Below are 20,610 nucleotides of genomic sequence, written 5' to 3'. Positions count from 1 at the left end.
CAGTAAAATTGCAGGGTTGTATCAATTCACAAGTACTGATGTCAACCAGAGAGACACACATTATCACAAAGTCTTTGATTAAAAAAATGTTTTTTGGAAATGAAGAATGATATAAAAAATTATATTCAGTAAAAAGGTAAACTTACAAAATGCAGTATTTGGACACTATAAAATTCTTTTGAGGGAATCTGAAGTTTCTCAACAAGAGATCCAAGAAGTGTTATTGATCTCTGCAGATAGGAGCCTCACTATTAAGTAAAGGAATGTGTGGAAATTGCACATAAAATGTGCTCATTACTCCTCACAAAAATTAAAGCTATAATTAAAAGAAGCAGGAACTGTGGATGACGAATATGCATCCCCTGTAGAACAAATCATATTACAATAACATGTGATGTATGTATTAAGTTTCATAAAACACTGCTATACCTGGGAGTAAGTGTTCCTTTAAACCTGAATTATGATGAAGTAATAGCCATGTGTTTGAAAGGATGAGACAATTTCAGAATTATTATTTATTCCATTTTGTACATATAGTGACCAGGTTTAACATTTCCATGGTAATAAACAATAAGGACAGATGGACTGTAATGAACCAGTTGGTCAGCATAAGCCTGGGATCATCAATGAAAATTCTTAATGGAGATCAACTTATGAATAACATATGTTAAGACATGCGTGAGAGCTTAAATATTACAGCAATGCATGCTGCTGCAGAAGGTCCATTCAGCAATGGCTTATGCAAAAAAAACTATGCAATAATTAATGAGACAGCACATGATAAGTTACAAATGACACTGGCATGGCATTACAGGGCGATGACTGTTTCCGGGGTTTCAGTAACCCGTGGCTTGCCACAACCCGAACATGTTACATGGAACATTCCAGAACCAGGGACTAAGGGGCTGCCGGGGAAGTAAGTTTCCCATTTAAATGAATGTGTTTGCTAATATCTGCGGTTTTGGGCTTCCACGGTAGGTCTTGGAATGTATCCCCCACAGGCAGAGTTAACACTTCAGGTCCAGTGACCCTTCCTCAGGACTGTTTTGAGGAAGGGTCACCAAACCCAAAATGTTAACTCTGATTTCTCTTTACAGATGCTGCCAGACCTGCTGAGCTTTTCCAGCAATTTCTATTTTTTGTATATTGTTGAGGATCTGGAGTCACATATAGGTCACAGTGGGGAACTATGTTTGTTATTTCTACAGGTGGAGCATATACACCTATTACCTTGAAAATAATGCATAAGAAAAGTCACACATTTCTGGAAAATATTAGAGGAAAAATTGATCTGGAAACTCTGACAGCATTCAGTACAACAGCTGAATGGAAACAGAGAGAGACTGGAGACAGAGGATAAAATATTACAATAGAGACAGATAGCAGACACTAGATGATACATCACAAGAGAGAAAACAAGAGCATGGACACTGGATAAAGCACCACACAAGAGAGAGTGAGCAGATAAAACACTGTGTGAGAGACAGAGGGAAAGAGAGAGAGAGGACACTAGATGGAACACAATGAAAGCATGGCCACCACATAAAACTCTGTGAGACAGGAGAAAGAGCAAACAGTACTCTGCAAGAGAGAGCAAACACAAGATAAAACACTGCAAGGGACAGAAGGAGCACAAACACCAAATAAAATACACTGAGAAATGGACAGAAAGAACAAGAATGAGATCAACTGCTACAACAGGGACAGAACAGACACCTGATAACATACTGCAAGAGAGAGGGAGTATGCAGGCACCAGATAAAATACCATGAGAGTGAGAAAGTGGGCACCAATAGCTATAAGTCATGAATTGAGAAGGGAGAGTCTCAAGAAAATTAGAATTATCGGGGAAATAGAACTGAGTAAATTGTTGGAACTATGAGTTGAAAAGTACCCAGGTTGTGATGGATTTCATCCTAGAGTCTTAAAAGAAGTAGCTAGAGAGAGAGTTGATGCACTGGTTTTAATTCACCAAAGCTCCTTAGATTTGGGTAAAGCTCCTTGAGTTTGGAAAATAGCTCATGTAACTCCTTTATTCAAATAGAGAGGGAGACAGAGAGCAGGAAACAACAGGGCGGTTTGGTTAACATCTGTCATAGGGGAAATGTTAGAAGCTGTTTTTTAAAGACATAACAAGTGTAGCCATATGGTTAAGAGTTAAAAAGTTGAAGAAATATGGACAATGGTGAATGGCTAACTCAAGTCTGGATATGTTTCTCTGTGACTGGCCCTCACCTTAGAACTGTGGTGGCAATCTGCTGTTTAGATGATCAATGCCAGGAGAGGGCTCATTATTTAGCCAGACACTGTTGGTATCAAGAGGCATCATTGAAAAGGAGGGACATTGTTCCATTGAAACCTGATTAATCATAGCAGAGATCCCAAAAGGGCATCTGGGAAGGTGTCCCATTGTAAGGGAAATATTTAACCACAAGATCATAAGAAATAGGAACAGGCATATGCCATTCCTGCTGAGAACTATGGAGCCACAGTGGCTATAATGTAATGGGTCAGCCTGATAAAACACATAAAGACAGCTGAGGAAAACAAACAACAAGCAGTGGCTCTATGAATGACCAGGGGCACATTGAGTCACATGGTCATGGAATATCTGGAAAAACTGGAGCAAACCCATAGAAAAAGTGGGACTCTTGGAGCTCACTTTAGCAAGCTCCAAGTGAGCTGGAGGCCAACCATTGCAAGGAGGAAGTGGAAGCTCAGGTTAGGGACCTGAGTGTAGACAGAAGCTTCCTTGTGGTAGAGCCTGGCCAGTTTAGTTGTGAGTGGCTAATATTTAATGTCGATCAAAAAATGTTCCGTAAAGTTTTGCATGTGCTTTTGTAAAGTGCTCTACTTAAGTGCTCCAGTAAAGCATTAAGTATTACGTGAGAGATACCGATTAAAGTGGCCTCCTTAAGTGCTCCAATAAAGGTATTGAGTGTATTAAAGGGATCTTTAGGAATTCAATATTAAGAGCCATTCAGAAAGTGTGGAGTGTGCTCTATGTAGTTACTGTTCACTTTTTCCAGACGTCTGTAAGATGAATACAGACAACACAGGCCATGTCAATAAGTTCAAGATAGTCAGGTAGAGCTCACGTGGTTATGTCAAAAGGACACAGGAATCAAGGGCAAAAGAAAAAGGGTAAGAAACTGGAAGTGAGGAATGTTGGATCAGTCATGATCTTATTGAATGGGGGAGGAGGTTCAAGGGGTTGAATGGCCTATTCCAGTTCCCATTTCTTATGGTCTGATATCATATTTAACTCAGCTATTGAAGTTCTTTGATGAAGGGTGATAAAGAGGAACCAGTGGATGTGTTCCATTTAAATTTCCAGAAGATGGTTAATAAGATGCCACAGCAGAGTTTACTGCAGAAAGTGAAAGCTCATGGTGTTGGCGGTAACATATTTCCATGGATAGAAGTTTGGATTGCCAATCGGGGGCAGTTCGGTGGCACAGTGGTTAGCACTGCTGCCTCACAGCGCCAGAGACCCGGGTTCAATTCTCACCTCAGGCAACTGTGTGCAGTTTGCACGTTCTCCCCATGTCTGCATGGGATTCCTCTGGGAGCTCTGGTTTCCTCCCACAGTCCAAAGATGTGCAGGTTAGGTGAATTGGCCATGCTAAATTGCCCGTAGTGTTAGGTGAAGAGGTAAATGTAGGGGAATGGGTCTGGGTTGGTAGACTTGTTGGGCCGAAGGGCCTATTTCCACACACTAAGTAATCTAATCTAAACAGGAGGTAGTGAGTTGAAATAAATTGGTCCTTTTCAGGCTGACAGGATGGAATGAGTGGTGTGCAGGTGTCTGGGCTGGAGCTTCAATTCCTTACAATTTACATAAGTGATTTAGATGAAGGGACTGAAGGTATGTTCACTACATTTACTGATGACACAAAGGAAAGTGAGTTGTGAAGAGGATACTAGGAGTCTAGAGCTGAAAATGTGTTGCTGGAAAAGCGCAGCAGGTCAAGCAGCATCCAGGGAACAGGAGAATCGACGTTTCGGGCATAAGCCCTTCTTCAGGAGTCTACAAAGGGATATGGATAGGTTAAGTAAGTGAACAAAATTTGTCAATGTGGATAAGTGTGTAATTGGCACAATTTGGCAGAAAGAATAAAAAAAAGCATATCATCGAAATGGTGAAAGGTTGCTCTGAGATGAAGAGAGATTTGAGTTTTCTCCTCCATGAATTTCAGGAGGCTAGTCTGCAAGTAATTCGGAAAGCTAATAGACCGATGTTTTATTGCAAGGTGAATTGAATGTTAGAGTAAGAAGGTTATGCTTTAGTTATACAGGACATACAGCATCTGGAGTACTGTGTATAGATCACTGTACTTACAGAAGGAAGTTAATGTGGAAGCAGTTTAAAGAAGTTTCTGTAGACAAATACTTGAATGAGTGGATTGCATTATGAGGACAGGCTAAACAGTCACTGGTGACTTAATTGAAACATATAAGATCCTGAGGGAACTGTGGAAAGTTATTTCCTCGTGTGGAAGAATCTCGAAATATGAATTATAGTTTAAAAATAAGGGTCATCCATTTCAGGCAGCGATGAGGGAAAACAATTCTCTTGGAGGGTTGTAGGCTTTGGTATTCCTTTACTCAAAAGGAGTGGATGCAGAATCTTTAAATATTTTTAAGACAGAGGTAGACAGAGTTTTGATTACCAAGGGGTGAAAGATTATTTGGAATGTGCAGGAATGTAGAGTTGAGGTTAAGAATTAAGATCAGCCACAATCAAACTGAATGGCAAAGCAAGTTTGAAGGGCTACTCTTGTTCATAATTTCGTATTACTATCTATTTCTAAAAACCTATTCATCCCATTGCTTAGCAAGATCTATATGCCCCTTCCTTACCAATATTAAATATAAAAATCTTAAGTCTGATGGTAGCTTGTTTCTTTTTCCTCAGATACTCCTGTTTATTTTAAAAAACATTTTTTTTTCTTTTTTCCCACACTACCGCTTAACTACGGTAGTGCTTATTTTATGATGGTAGCTTGTTCAGTGAAATATCTAGTTGGCTGATACTTGCCAGCCTAATTGCTTGGGTTCCTCGTTAAGGTTATCAAACACATTTAAAGTTAATATCCCTTGTTTCTGAGCAGTCATTCAGTATGTTTTTTTCGAGGATTGAAGAAATCAGGGAAAGTGCACTGCTGCAGGATTAAGGCATCAAAGCATTGGTTCAAAAATCTTCTACACACCTGCATAACTTTTTTTACTTCATACTTCCTGCATGTTGACACAATGGAATAGCGATCTGGTTGATGAATGCTCCAGGGTGACCTATGAGTGCCTTAACTGCCATGTGTGCAGTTGACACTACTCTGAACTACAGAAAGCCAGCCAAAGTCAGGGCCACAAACAATTCTGACTTGAAGCATTGCAATAGAATTGTATATATTTGCATCTACTTGGTGAATAAACCATGAATCAACCACTTTATGCATTTTGGGACCACAAACTTCAAGATTGTGCAAACATCTCTGATGAAGCCATGGAAGACAAAGATCTTGATGTCAATGTTCAATGGCTAGGTCTACTAGCTGCATCTGCCTTTCAAGAGAGCTGCAATGTTTGCCACCACCTGACCCAAGACACTGGGCCTCCTCATGTACTGCTGCTCTGAGACATTAAGGAATCGTATCTTTTAACTCTAACCCTTGTGTTAAAGAGATAACCTCCTGTGAACTGCTCCATTTTGTTTGCGCCTGATTTTACAAAGTTGTAATTCTAAGTGTAGCAGGGTGTCACTGGTGTCGATCATCCTGGCCTCATCTGAGGTCCAAAGTTACAGAGCATAACAGACACCCGCTGATCTGATAAATCAGAACTCCAAATTATAGAATAAAATGTTCAAAGCTGTAAAGTGTAGATGGTACCTTGTGAATTGTGGGCAACCTCCAGAATCAGTACAATTACTGTGAACAAAGCTTTTCCCACAAACAAGCAAAAAAAAATTGTGAATTTTCAGCAGTTATTGACATATTTCCCTGTCATACCTTTATGTCCACAATTGCTGCTGTAACCTTGCCTTGTTTTCAGCAGCAAATTCTAGAAGGGTTGGAAACCCATGGATCAGTTTTGCACAGTTAAGATGGAAAAGCTATGTTAGTATCACTGTAATTGAGTTATTAACACATTGCTTTTAGGGAGACAGCCATATAGTGGCAATGTCAATGGGCTAGTAATCTAGGACCACATGTTCTGGAGAGATCGACAGATGGTGAAATTTGAATTCAATTAAAAATCTGGTTTAATTTAACCATTGTCGCCAAGACCCAAAACTTCACGAATGCCCTTTAGGGAAGGAAATCTGCTGTCCTTCCCTGGTCGGTCTTATTTTAATTTCAGGCCCCCATCAATAAACAGGCATTGTCCAAAAGTGTGGTGCTGGAAAAGCACAGCAGGTCAGGCAACATCCAAGGAGCAGGAGAGTCGACATTCTGTCTGACCTGCTGTGTTTTTCAAGCAGCCACTCTTTTCAACTCTGACTCTCCGGCATCTGCAGTCCTCACTTTCTCTCAATGAACAGGCAGTCCCCGGGTTCCATTATGGAGTTCATCCAGAAGTCAATTTGCATGCAAATCCGAAATGATACAGGTCAATGAAAAGTAGCTGTTTGTAAGAATGGAAAATGATTGTATGTCAGGTCTTTAAAATTACAACCATGTTAGGGCTCACATTCGTAAGTACAAGCATTGATAAATCAGACATTCGTAAATCAGAAATCCCCTAAAGTTGATTTTAATTATGTTTTTACGGATTGGCAATAAATGCTGATCTAGCCATTGATGCACACAGCCCGTGAATGATTAAAAGTAACCTGCTTCTCCTGAGGGAGTACTTGCATACAACCTAACGTGCTGAAGTTAACTACAGCACCTGGCAGATTTGAGACAGCTTCCCAACATGCTTGTGTTGTCATTTCTCCAAGAATTAACCCCATTCCACAACCAACCCCATCCCGCACCCAAACCCATGTGCTGACCAGCAATAAAACCTCCCCCTTAGGAATCAGTACAGGTCTTCACAATGGGAGTACAACTAGCTTTTCAGACTCTGGCTATATGTAACAAAAACAAACTTGCTGAAGTTAATCCAGTCTCAAAATATGTAAAATGCTTTAAAAGTCTTATCACAGAAGGCCTCAAGATCAGTCTGTGGTCATAATGAATTGAATGGACCTTATTTTGAGTAGTAGATGATCCTAATAGCAAATCCTAAACACAGCCAATCTTTTAGTTTCTTTTTACAATATGGAGAATTTTCAAGAAATGTACACCCTTGTATGTCAGGTAAAGTTGGTTCAAATTCAGATCGACAAGGGGAAAGTCTGCTTGGGAGGAACTACCATAGAAAGGAGAAGAATTGGCAAAATTAATGAATAAACAATGCACAGAATAGGTTCAGTGTAAAGTACGTAAGTTTTAGTTCTGAGGAAGTCTCTAAATAATCACATGTCTATAATATCTAGGAATAAGCACACAGGAGATGGTGCAGAGAATGTACTGCCTTCTGCATCCTTGATTTAAGTATGTAAGCAACAATTCACCTTTTCTCATGGACGCTCAGTAAAAATTTATTTACATAGTCCAATGGTATTTTATACATATATTGCACATCAATATTGGTTACAGCACTATTTAATATATCATTATACATGAATGTATGCTCTGAGCAAAAAAGCTCATTTAAGGTACTGCAAACAATTTATAAGTTTTTCTTTATCCTTTGGCCCACAATATTCAGTAAAACAGCATTCACATTCAGTAATGATTGCAGTTTTTCTATACACCATAAATATGAGCTTACTTTACAACATGAAAGCATAAGAACTGTCAACTCAAGAATATAACCAAGATATAAGCAAACTACTGCTTTGACAAAGGGTCAGTTAGACTCGAAACATCAGCTCTTTTTTCTCCTTACAGATGCTGCCAGACCTGCTGAGATTTTCCAACATTATCTCTTTTGGTAACCGAGATATAGTTCCTTAACTATTTATTTATGAATGTTAAAGTCCTTTTGGAGATTTGGTGAACAGTCAGATTAGTGAATTGACAGTATAGTGGAAAATATGGTCCCTTCAATTGGTTGCACTACATTAATAGCACCAATTAATAATTGTTGATTTAATTGAATTGATTCAGTCGTATTGGCTGAATACACAGCATTTAATATGAGTAAGCCTTTTGTTTAGTATTAGAGTTCCCACTTCTGAGTCTGAGATTTCTAGACAGTTTTGACACATGGAGATCTAAACTCTGGATCTGAACACTGGTTTAATATCCAGGGGGAATGCTGGTGCCTGAAGCACATAGGTGGAACCCATTCATCACATCAGTTATGAGAGCTTATAAAAATGTCTTGCCATAAAGGGTCAATCTAATGACTGGTATATAGATAATTAGACTGTGGTTGGACGGTGGATCAGCTTGAACCCCTTCTACAGGTTAATGCTATTTTCCAAGAGAAAAAGATGAAGTCATAAAATAGTAACCATTGTATCATAACTTGGAAGCCAAAAGTGAGATTAAAGTTTCAATCTTAAGGTTGTCCCAACACTACTATATAATCTCCACAAGGTATTACTTCAATATCTTGAGGTACAAGTGTAAATAATAATTAAAATAATTCCTTTAATTGTGTAGCACTGAGTACATAGAACAAGATGATCCCAGATTCAACTCAGATCTGAGTTGGCTAATCTCTGTCAAGCCAGATATAGGAATCCTATATCTGGGCAGAATTTCAAAACTAAAGAGGGACAAAACTATGTCAGCCAGACCTCTGACTCCCAATTGCTGCTCACCTGTAGGAAGCATGTTTCAACCTTCCCAGTTTGAGTGCTGCCCCAAGGTGGTAATTGCCTACAAAGTAGTGACTGCATTTCAAAAGATAATTCTTCAGGTCAGTTGCCTTGAACTATTTTAAAATGGTCAGATTCCATATAAATCCAAGCTTTATTATATTATATTTGAGATCCATTGGCACAGTGGTACTGTCCTTACCTTTGGGCTGAAAGGGTTGGTTCAAGTCCCAAGGTACTGATTAAGTGCCATAACACCAATATAAATTCATTACAAGTAACTTAAATATTTTGAGCTTACATTAAAGTGAACTTGAAATGCATAAATTGATTAAAGTATAATATGATTCCAGTCAGAAGCACAACATATTTATAGCACAACACACAGATTTATGGGGAACACCTTAATCCACGTGTCAAGATATTCCAGACCGGAAATAAGGTAGGATCTGATTCAGACAGCTTTTAATTTGGATGGATGTTTGCAAACTTTAATTAATCTACTTAATTTGTACTTTTAAAATTTGGAATGAACTGATGTAGTTTATGCATCTATGTAGTCTATAATGAGCTCACCAATCTAAGTGTGACTTTGGAACCCAAATATTGGCAATATAGATTTTACGTTAAGTCGTGAAATAGTCTAGTCTGCTACACTGCTAAGTTTCTACATCCAGTAGGGGAAATTTCATGAAACTTGCAAGAGCAGAAAATGTGATGGGTAAGGTGACTGAATTATGTAGAAGCTGAAATTTCAATTTCCTGGTGGTGGACTGAGGTGTAGGGATTAAGTCAGAAGCCAGCTGTTTGGTTGTGGCATTCTGAGCCTCATACCAGCCTGTGGCAGGTTCATACTTGTAATAAAATTGTGTTCCATTAATACTCAATAGCAGAAAACTATGTTCAATTATTACCTTTAAGTTAACCTCAGCATTGCATGAAAATCTCTGAGCATCTGGTTCATATTTATTTATACACAAGAGTCAGCCTTGTGCAGTGATTCTGAGGTCAGTGATTTTACTTGTTGAACTCTGCATCATAAGGGAGAAGAAGGAGAAAGTGGGAGCTTGTGTGGAGACTTGGAATGGCGAGAGTGAGTCGGTAGGAAGGAGACTGGAATCAAGTGTCTGGAGGAATGGGGGAAATGGACAAGAGAAGGGTCTGGCATTTTGGTTGTGGTGGGGTGGGTGAAACAATCAGTCAAAATAAGAAAATAAGAGGCTTAAAAGGGGGATGTCAACACTGTCCACATGGTCTATCTCTAGTTGTTGGCTGGCAGAGATCTTATAGGGCATTGAATTAATCAAGAACGTGTCAAATACCTCTACTGAAAGTGATCTCAGGCAATATTCCTTACAGTGCATTGAAGGGAGAGCCAGCTGAAACTGGAGAATTCAAAACAGGACACGGGTACAATAAAGCACATCATTATCTCTTCAACAAGAATGAAATGTTCCTAATTGCACCGTAACCAATGTGTGCCAACCATGAGATGTGCTAGTACATATAGTTCTCTGAGTAAGCTATTCTCCACAAATAACAATGATGCCAATGTAAATAAAGTGAATTATAGTTGGGCAGGAAAGTTATGGCTCTAATGAGCTGTCTCCCTGCTTGTCCAGGTGGCTCTTTTATAGCCCATCTGCTGCTGCAGTGGACTTAACTTCCCCAGTTGTATGATCGCAAGTGTGACCCTTGCAGTTCTATCAATTATAGTTGCAACTGTGCAGGGAAGAGGAAAAAGCGAGAACGGAATGGTGCCCACTTCCCTTTCTGCCACTGAAAATGTCATGCCACAGTTAAATTTATGCCTGCGTCTGAATTTAATCAAATTCATATAATCATGATACAGGACCTTGCAGACTGTGGGTGGTAACCCCAGTGAGGTCGTGACACAAGATTTTGAGGTCACGAGTAATGCCTGCAATGGGACTCAGAATGTCCGGCCCTTTAAATCTTCGCTTTTTTTTGTTCTTGGTGGCCATGGGTTAATGGACTGCTCTCTCACGGCCTGGTTTGCTGAAGAGAACAAGCTTGTGAAATAGTAGGTGTTGCATTTCTTGTGGAACGGCTGGCTTTGCATCAACTCTGCCCACACTCAATTTACTTCGCCCACGGCTGATCAACAGCTGAAATCTCCCCCGCAACAAGTCTCAAAGCCCATACATTTTCACTCTGGGGTAACACAATATCTGAGGCATTAAAATATGGTCACACTAGGAAGACGTTTGGGAAATGCTGTGATAAAACATATATCTATTTATATTTATAGTGTTAGTGGCTGTAAGGTAATTAAATCTATCATCTTGCAATCTTCGAGTTTTGTCTCCATGCTAGTGATCATAATTCTTATTTAAACAAGCATTATATATTCTCCCTTTGAAGTTTGTTCTGTGAATTTGACCGTAAAATACGAGACTTCCTTTGGTTTTGTTATATTGCTAACCAAAACATGTGAAGTCCAAACCTGTATTATATTTGTAATACATTTTATCATATTATTAGCTGCCCTTTTAAATGGGAAGAAAATTTAAAAACAATTATGATCAGAGGTTTACTTTAGAAACGATGTTCATAATGGTGTCCAAATCCTTGGGACACCTGTAGGCTACTAAGCCCCCTTTATTGGCCCATCTGTCTACACCAGTGGCACCATTCACTGGTGTATTATAGATTAACTCCGGACGTTCATCCAAATTACCTGCTTTTATTCTTTTCAAGCATTCTCTAAAGTCTACCATACCTCCTCCCAAAGACCTCAGTATAGCATGAGGTGCACAGCAGTCCCATTTGAAAGTGGTGTCCTCAGACAAAAGATAGACACTGACAAAGCCTTGCACAGCACACAGGCTTTTATAGCCAGCACCAGCTGCATAGTACAACCGCAACATGGACAATGCTGTCTTGATAGCTTCGTTTTCACTTGTACTAATGACAGCTGACAAATTATCGTTGCCAGATTGCAGGTCTTCACTCCGCCTTGAATCTTCACACTGATCATCAGTTGATTGAGAAGTAGCATTTACATCTTGATTTTGCAGTGAACATATGTTGATGCCTTTATAAGAAAGCCCCCAGAAATACTGTCCTCTCCATCTGAGAAGAAAAGCAATAATATTAAATGAAGATTGGTTACTTGGACCCAATTATGTAGAAAAAGTATATAATAGGAGGAAAGCATAACTTTTGAGCCTGTTCACCCATTCAATTCGATCATGACTGATCTGTATCTTAATTCAGCTTCCCTCCTTAGTTCTGTATTCTTCATCACCCTTATCTAACAAAATTGGAAGTCCAAAATTATTAGAGGAAGCAGTTGTTTTCAATTTTTTTTACATTTGTGTTTGTGACTACATAGATTATTACTATTAATTTTACAGAAGTATTTCAATGCAAATGAAGCAAGGGTGATGTGTGAAAAAGACTTTTTCACACAGTGAGTTGTTAGTGTCTGGAATGCACTACCTGGAAATGTGGCAGAAGGAGGTTCAATTGTGGTATTCAAGAGAGAATTGGATGGTTATTTGGACACTAATGTTGTGCAGAGCTACAGGGAAAAGATTGGCACTAGATAATAGAGTTGGTGCAGGCACAATGGGTCAAATGGTTTCCTTTTGCACCAAAATAATTCTGCGATACTATATGACATGTCAATTTTTATGTGGGGAAAGAGATGAGACATGCAATGTTTCCACTATGACAACATGCGGTATTGATTTCGTAACAACTTTTAATGAAATAATTTCACAAAAATTGCATCATCATTTGATATTTGCCAAACAAAGGTTGACCATTAGTACAGTAGAGTGTCATTGCTTACAACAATAACATCTAGCATTTATGTAACACTTTTAAGCTGGCCCAATATTCTTGGTTACCTCACAGAAACGCCATGTAAGAAATGATACACGGCATCAAGGAGATCAGAATGAATGTGAACAAAGAAACACGGGTCTTAAGGACGGCCTTAAAAGAGGAGCGAGGAAAACCAAAACTATTTGTTTCTCTAGATGTGGTCTGAGATGCCAAGTATTTCCAGCAGTTTCTGTTTACATTTCAGATTTCCAACATCTGCATTGTCTTGAGTCTATTAGTCTCTGAACTGAACTGAACCCCATACCCACCAAACACCCATAGGTTCCCTTTCTCAAGAATTCCAGAGATTCACAACCTTCCCAAATGAAGATGTCTCTCTACATTTCATGTCAAAATGGAAGACCCCCTTACTCCAGAACTGTGGCCTTGCGGTTTTGATTTACAAACCATGAAAACATTTTTTAAGGCCGTGTCAAGCCTTAAGTTAAATCCTAGTTCTGCTCAGGTCACAGACCTGAAATCTTTACTCTTGTTTCTCTCCACACAGATGGCACCAGACCAACTGAGCATTTCCTGTTTTTTTATTTCAGAGATTCAGAGATTTTTAGGCTAGTGCTGGAAGGTGGAGTTTAAGTAGAAGATCAGCCATTATCTTGTTTGATAGTGGACAGACCTGAGAGGCTCCAGTTTCCAATATTCTAGTAGGTTTAACAGAGCCTGCCTGGACCACATTACGTGCCATCAAACCTCACTCTGCTTTGATAAGAACTATCTAATCATTCTATGTCATTCTGAAATGGAAAGTTGACTCCTGTCTCATTTGTCCACTGCCATTTAATAAATATTTTATTAATTTCCTGGATTTTGAATAAGAAGTGAAGAAAGGGAGAGTCAGAGTTTAAATATTTGACAAATTTCATGTGCTAAAATAGTATTGTCATTGCGCAATAGCATTGACAAGAATCCAAACAGCAGTCCTCTACAATTCAACTCAAGTGGTTAGATTCCTTGGAGGGAGGGGGAGGGGAATCAAGAAAATTTAAAATATGTTATACTTCCTACTGAAAAATAAAGCACTCTACTAAATGGTAGCATTGGTTTTACCACTGGGTTCGAAAACAAACTTGTATCTGTTACGAGTAACGTAAGGTGCACACAGGACAAAGAGAGGGTGTATACATAGGAGTGTAGACTAAGCATGTGCAGTGATTACATCTAATTGCACTTCTTATAGAGCTTAACATTTAGGGACAGCAATGGAGTCAGATGCCTAGCTTGCTAAAAATACAAACTGCAGCACTTAACAATTCCTGATAGAGATGCCACTGTTATTTTGACTGCTCAGTTCATGTATAATGTTGGATTATGCACCAGATGAAATTAACTTATTTTACAAGAGCTCCATCTACAGTCCTCGGTTTCGCAAAACAGGTTGGCATTACGTGTTGAATTTTGGATTTATGCCTGTCACATACTTCTCTCGAGCAGCAAACATTTCCAATTGTGCTCGATACTCCTTGTGAAAATTTAATTTCATTCTCTCTGCCACACAGCTTCTGAATATTGCAAAATGTCTCCATTTGCCTATTTTTAACTTTTTTTGTCTATTTCAAGTGAAGCTAACATAAGGAAGCTTTAAAGACAGAGAAGGAAACAGAAGAAAGAATTTAAGGACATTGTAAAGTATAGGGCTGAGTCACTGAAAGGTTCTCCAATGAATGGTGGAGAGGAGTTTGTACATTCTCCCCGTGTCTGCGTGGGTTTCCTCCGGGTGCTCCGGTTTCCTCCCACAGTCCAAAGATGTGCAGGTCAGGTGAATCGGCCATGCTAAATTGCCCATAGTGTTAGGTGCTTTAGTCAGAGGGAAATGGGTCTGGGTGGGTTTCTCTTCGGAGGGTCAGTGTGGACTTGTTGGGCCAAAGGGCCTGTTTCCACACTGTAGGGAATCTAATCTAAGGTGATCTAATCTAAAAAGGGAAGAGCAGATGCATACAGACTAGAATCAGGGTACTGGAAGGGGAAAAGAAGATATAAAGTTGATGAAGAGGCATCAGAATAGAACGAGGTGGGAATAATATGTGGATAAGGATAAGAATCTTAAAATTTAACAGGTTTAGTGATGATGAGGTGGGAAGTAGTGGGAGAATATAACTTAGTGCAAACAGATAAAATGGGATTGTGGACAAGTTAGGAGTTGAGGAACAAAGGGTCTAGTGGGAGAGTGGACTTGAAAGAAGATGAGAACATAAGAACTAGGTGCAGGAATAGGCCGTCCGGCACTTCGAGCCTGCTCTGCCAATCAAGATGATGATGGCTGATCTTTTTGTGGACTCAGATCCACTTACCTGTGCTCTCACCATATAATAATTCCTTTATTATTCAAAAAGGTATGTACCTTTGCTTTAAAATCATTTACTGAAGTGGCTTCAACTGCTTCCCTGGGCAAGGAATTCCATAGAAGAACATCCCTCTGAGTGAAGAAATTCCTTCTCAATTCAGTCCTAAATCTGCTCCCTCTAATCTTGAAGCTATGCCCTTTTGTCCTAGCTTCACCTGCCAGTGGAAATATCCTCTCCACTTCTACCCTATCTATTTCCTTCATTATTTTATATGTTTCTATAAGATCCTCCCTCATTCTCCTGAATTCCAATGAATATAATCCCAATCTACTCAGTGTCTCCTCATAAGCCAATCCCCTCAACTCCAGAATTAATGTAGTGAACCGCTTCTGCACCCCCTCCAGTGCCAATATGTCCTTTCTCAACTAAGGAGACTAAACCTTCACACAGTACACCAGGTGTGGCCTCACCAGTACCTTGTACACCTGCAATACTACCTTCTGCATTTAAACTCAACCCCTTTAGCAATGAAGGACAAAATTCCATTTGCCTTCTTAATTACTTGTGGGACCTGCACACCAACCTTCTGTGATTCATGCACAAGGACACCCAAGTCCCTCTGCATAGCAGCATGCTGCAACGTTTTACCATTCAAGTAATACTTCTTTCTATTGTTTTTCCTACCAAAATGTATGACTTCACATTTACTAACATTGTATTTCATCTCCCAGATCTTTGCCCACTCAATAAATGTACCAATGTTCCTCTGCAAAGTTTCACAGTCCTCTGCACATTTTGCTCTGCCACCTACCTTAGTGTCATCTGCAAACTTTGACACTCTACACGGGGTCCCAAACTCCAAATTATCGATATAAATTGTGTATAATTGCGTTTTTTTTTAGATTACTTACAGTGTGGAAACAGGCCCTTCGGCCCAACAAGTCCACAATGACTCTCCGAAGAGCAACCCACCCAGTCCCATTCCCCTACACTGAACACCACGGGCAATTTAGCATGGCCAATTCACCTAACCTGCACATTTTTGGACTGTGGGATAAAACTGGAGCACCCGGAGGAAACCCACACAGACACAGGGAGAATGTGCAAACTCCACACAGACAGTTGCCTGAGGTGGGAATTGAACCCGGGTCTCTGGTGCTGTGAGGTAGCAGTGCTAACCACTGTGCTACCGTGCTGCCCAGAAACACCAATCCCTGAGGCACATGACTAGCCACTGATTGCCAGCCAGAATAGCACTTATTTATCCCCACTCTTTGCTTCCTGTTAGTCAACCAATTCTCTAACCATGCTAATACTTTCCCATTAATGCCATGCATCCTTATCTTGTGCAGCAGCTTCTAGTGCAGCACCCTGTCGAAAGGCTTTTGGAAATCTAGGTACACCACATCCACTGGGTCCCTGTTGTCCACCGTGCTCGAAGTGTCTTCGTAAAATTCCAAAAGATTTGTTAAGCATGACCTGCTCTTCATGAACCTATGCTGCATCTGCCTGAAGGGACAATTTCTTCCTTGATAATAGACTCAAGCACCTTCCCCATCTTAAGCTAACCGTGTATAATTCCCCATCTTATGGCTACCTGAAAGAAATCAGTTTTAGTAAAAAAATGGTGCTGGGGAAATTAATGGGAGTTAAAGGCTGACAAAGCACCAGTGCCTGATAACCTAAATCCCAAAGCACCAAAGGAAGTGGCCCTTGAAATATTAGGATACATTGGTGATCATTGTCCAAACTTGTATTGACTCCAGAACAATTTCTACAGATTGGAAGGTGGCAGATGTAATCCAACTATTTAAGAAGTGAGAGCAGAGACAGAGAATTACAGACCAGTTAGCCTAACGTCAGTAGTGGGTAAACGCTAGAGTCTATTAAAAAATGTGATAACATTTGGAAATCATTGACAGGATTGGAAAAGCTAGTTTTGGTTTATGAAAGACAAATCATGCATAACAAATCTACTGGAGGTTTTATGAGGATGTAACTAGTAGAATAGATAAGGGAGAACCAGTGGATGTAGAGTATTTGGATTTTCAAAAGACCTTTGATAAGGTCCTTCATAAGAGGTTGGTGGCTGTGCACATGGGATTGGGGATAATAGACTGGCATGGATAGAGAATTGGTTGACAGGCAGGAAAGAGAAAGTCAGAATAAATCGGTCATTTTTCCAAGTGGCAAATAGTGACTAGTGGGATACAGTAAGGATCAGTGGTTGGACTCAGCTTTCACGATATATGTAAATGGCCTGGATGAAGGAACCAAATGTAATATTTCCAGGCTTTTTGACAACATAAAGCTGGGTGGAACTGTAAGAGATGAGAAGGATGCAAAGATGCTTCAAGGGGATTTAAGTAAGTTGATTGAATGGGCAATAAACATGGCAGATGCAGTAACGTGTGGCTAAATGTGATGTTACACACTTTAGGATGAGAAACAGAAATGAGAAGCATAACTTAAATGGTGATATACTGGGAAATATGGGTGTACAAAAGGATATGGGCGTTCTTGTGCACCAGTCAATGAAAGTAGGCAGGCAGGTGGAGCAAGTAATCAGGAAGGAAAATGGATGATTTTGCTGGTTAGGATGTCTCAAACCAAGGGATACAGTCTCAGGATACGGGGAAGACCATTTAGGACTGAGATGAGGAAAATCTTCTTCACTCAAAAGGCTATGAACCTGTGGAATTCTCCATCACAGAATGCTGTGGAGGTCAAGTCACTGAATATATTCAAGAAAGAGATCAATACATATTCAGATTTTAAAGGCATTAAGGGGTATGAGGAAAAATCAGGATTATGGAATTAAGATAAGAGATCAGCCACAATCATATTGAATGATGGAGCAGGCCCGAAGAGCCAAATGGCCTACTCCTGCTCCTAGTTTCTATGTTCCCTTGAGTTTATGGAGCATGGAGGTGGGGCTGTTGGCGAAAAAAGCATCCAAGAAATTGATTAGTTTTCCATTTCTTAAATTTAGGGAAATTCCATGACTTTGTGCCATTCAGGCTGCCCAGTGAGGTCATGAAATTGGAAAAATTCGCAAGAATATAATCTGGGTTCTATCAGTTTGCACAGGAACTCTGGCAAACAGAGGTCAGCATATAAATATGGAAAAGGAGCAAGGAAGAATTGTATCATTGTGGAACATTGGGGGCGACTTTGCATGGGTAGGAAGAGAAGTTATTTTTTGATGGTGCTCTGGATGTCGTAGAACATTGGAGTAAGAAGGCATACTTTTGAGAAGTTAATTCATAATGGTGACTTTGAGAAAGAGAACAGGGCAAAAGGACATAATTTAACATTCAGCTAATTGAAAGGTCAAAAGTTGGTTATGGAATGAATTATTGCAGCAGGATTTGAGTTTCATCAAAGAGAAGGACTTAGACAAGTAGAGGCAAAGATGGCAGAAAAGTATTGGTATGGTAGAGGAAGAAGATTAGTGTGAGCAAGGAATTGGAGGGTTTTATCGGGATAAAGCAGATGCTGGTTATGGCTGAGAATTGATGGTCTCAACCTTTGTGATACAACGCATCTCCTCATGCTTGGTTGGTTTTGGAAGTACGAGCAAAGAAGGTGAAACAAGGGGGCCAGAGGAGCTCTTAGCGAACAATGGAGTTTTCCTTTCACAGTATCATATAATTGTTACAGAGCAGAAGGAGGCTGTTCGCCACATTTTGCTCATGCAAATCTCCTGCCTTTTACCCCTTCTTGCACACTACTTCTTTCTAAATAATCATTCAATGCCCTCTTGAATACCTCAACTGAACCTGCCTCCATCACATCTCCAGGCAGTACATTCTAAACCCGAACTACTTGCCGTGTGAAAACCTTTTTCACGTTACCCTTGCTTGTTTTGCACATCACTTTAAATCTATGCTCTCTCGTTCTTGTTCCTTTTAAGAACATGAACAGCTTCTCCCCAACTAGATTAGATTCCCTACAGTGTGGAAACAGGCCCTTTGGCCCAAAATGTCTACACCAACCCTCTGAAGAGTAACCCACCCAGACCCATTTCCCTCTGACTATTGCACCTAACACTATGGGCAATTTAGCCTGGCCAATTTACCTGACCTGCACATCTTTAGACTGTGGGAGGAAACCAGAGAAAACCCATACAGACACAGGGAGAATGTACAAACTCCACACAGACAGTCGCCCAAGGCTGAATTGAACCTGGGACTCTAGTGCTGTGAGGCAGCAGTGCTAACCACTGAGCCACCATGCCATCTCAACTACTCTAGCTGGACCACTCATCATTATTACTACTCTTCAAATTTCTCCCAAAACATCCTCTCTGAAATGATCCCCAACTTAACTAGAGCAAGGAAAACAGGGTGATGATCGATGTGATCAAAATTGTTTTAGTGGTGAAGAGCAAAGTTAAATATCTTGTGCTTCAAGCTTCAGGTCTGAACGGGCCTCAGCAGGCAAGAGATCCTCTCCTAATTTAATGTTAATGGCAGTCAATCTATTCATGTCAGTTTTCTACTGAGATTAATTTAAAATAACAGAGTCTCTGATTAATCAGAAAACAAGAAGAAACTTGTTTGTTCATGTTTTCTGTCATCATTTAATAGTAGGATTTTAAAAGCTTTACGCTACACTACACTTTACCACTAGTTTAGAATGCTAGAATGCTAATACCAGGCTGTTACACATAATTGTACATTCCATCTACTGTGTTTTTTTTACCTGAAACTATCTGGATCACGGGTTACAAAGGGCTGGTTGATGACCCCCATTATGGGGAGCCCAGAACTTCGGTTATATACACCAATCAGAATGGTCACACACTGGAGGCCTTTGGAGTAAATTCCATCTTTAGGCTTTTCATCAGCATATCCTTTTATGTATTGAAGTGTTGAGTCTAAAGAGATAAGAAACAAGAAATCTCCTCTGTTGTTACAAACACTGGAAAATAAAACTGACAATGAATGCTTGCTGCATACGAAAAATGAGATACAATATTTAGCAATTAGTGTATGTTTCTTAAAATTGACTCTTTATTAGTAGCATTCACACTGAACTTTGGCAAGATGACAGAGTTGATAATACTTGGACTTAATGGCATTTTCTCATTTCATGCTTCCTGTGAATTTCCATGTCCCTTTACTCTTGATCAAGTATTCATAATCATAAGGTTCATAATCATGATTCTCTACCTGGAAAGTTCCTTTTTGACAGAAGAGAAAGGCAACAGGAGATAATGCACTTTTCCCTGAAGGTCTAGGTTGATTAACTTCCATTCGTTAATTGCAACCCTGTAGTATTGTATCACTTAAGAGAATAATACATTTCATAAGAAGGCTGAAGAAGGATTGAGAGAACCACATATAACCCTGATGGTTGAAAACAAAGTTCGAAAAAGGCATGCATTGCATTTGATTATTTGAATTTTGCTTTTTGTTTCCCTGGACTGGGTTTTCAGGACACTGAACTCTAAAATGGGAACAGAGTGCAAGAGGATGTGGGCAGAAAATACCCAGGTTGGATCAATCACCAATCCAGGTGCCAGCAATGGTCAGCAGAACAGCGTGGTGGGACAGGAAGCATTTGCCTCTGTCCAACTGAGGCCAATTAAAGCAGTTGAAAAGGTCATAAATGGCCTGTTGGATAGGG

General features: G+C 39.8%; 1 protein-coding gene across 1 annotated transcript in view; it reads right to left on the bottom strand.

Annotated features, from left to right (window-relative positions):
* Positions 1-7,575: 7,575 nt before the first annotated feature.
* LOC122551251 (inositol polyphosphate 1-phosphatase-like) overlaps positions 7,576-20,610 on the bottom strand; it is a 74,548-nt gene continuing 61,513 nt past the window's right edge. Inside the window, exons 5-6 of the mRNA XM_043692863.2 lie at positions 19,684-19,858; positions 7,576-11,917 (exon numbers count right to left, since the gene is read on the bottom strand). Coding sequence (XP_043548798.1) covers positions 11,368-11,917; positions 19,684-19,858 — 725 coding nt within the window. The 3' untranslated portion in view covers positions 7,576-11,367. The remainder of the gene's footprint in view (positions 11,918-19,683; positions 19,859-20,610) is intronic.

This window comes from Chiloscyllium plagiosum, unplaced genomic scaffold (genome assembly GCF_037043375.1).
Source record: "Chiloscyllium plagiosum isolate Xiang-an unplaced genomic scaffold, Cpla_swu_hap1 HiC_scaffold_7, whole genome shotgun sequence".
NCBI classification, from domain to species: Eukaryota; Metazoa; Chordata; class Chondrichthyes; order Orectolobiformes; family Hemiscylliidae; genus Chiloscyllium; species Chiloscyllium plagiosum.
This window is presented reverse-complemented; position numbering and strand designations above follow the sequence as displayed.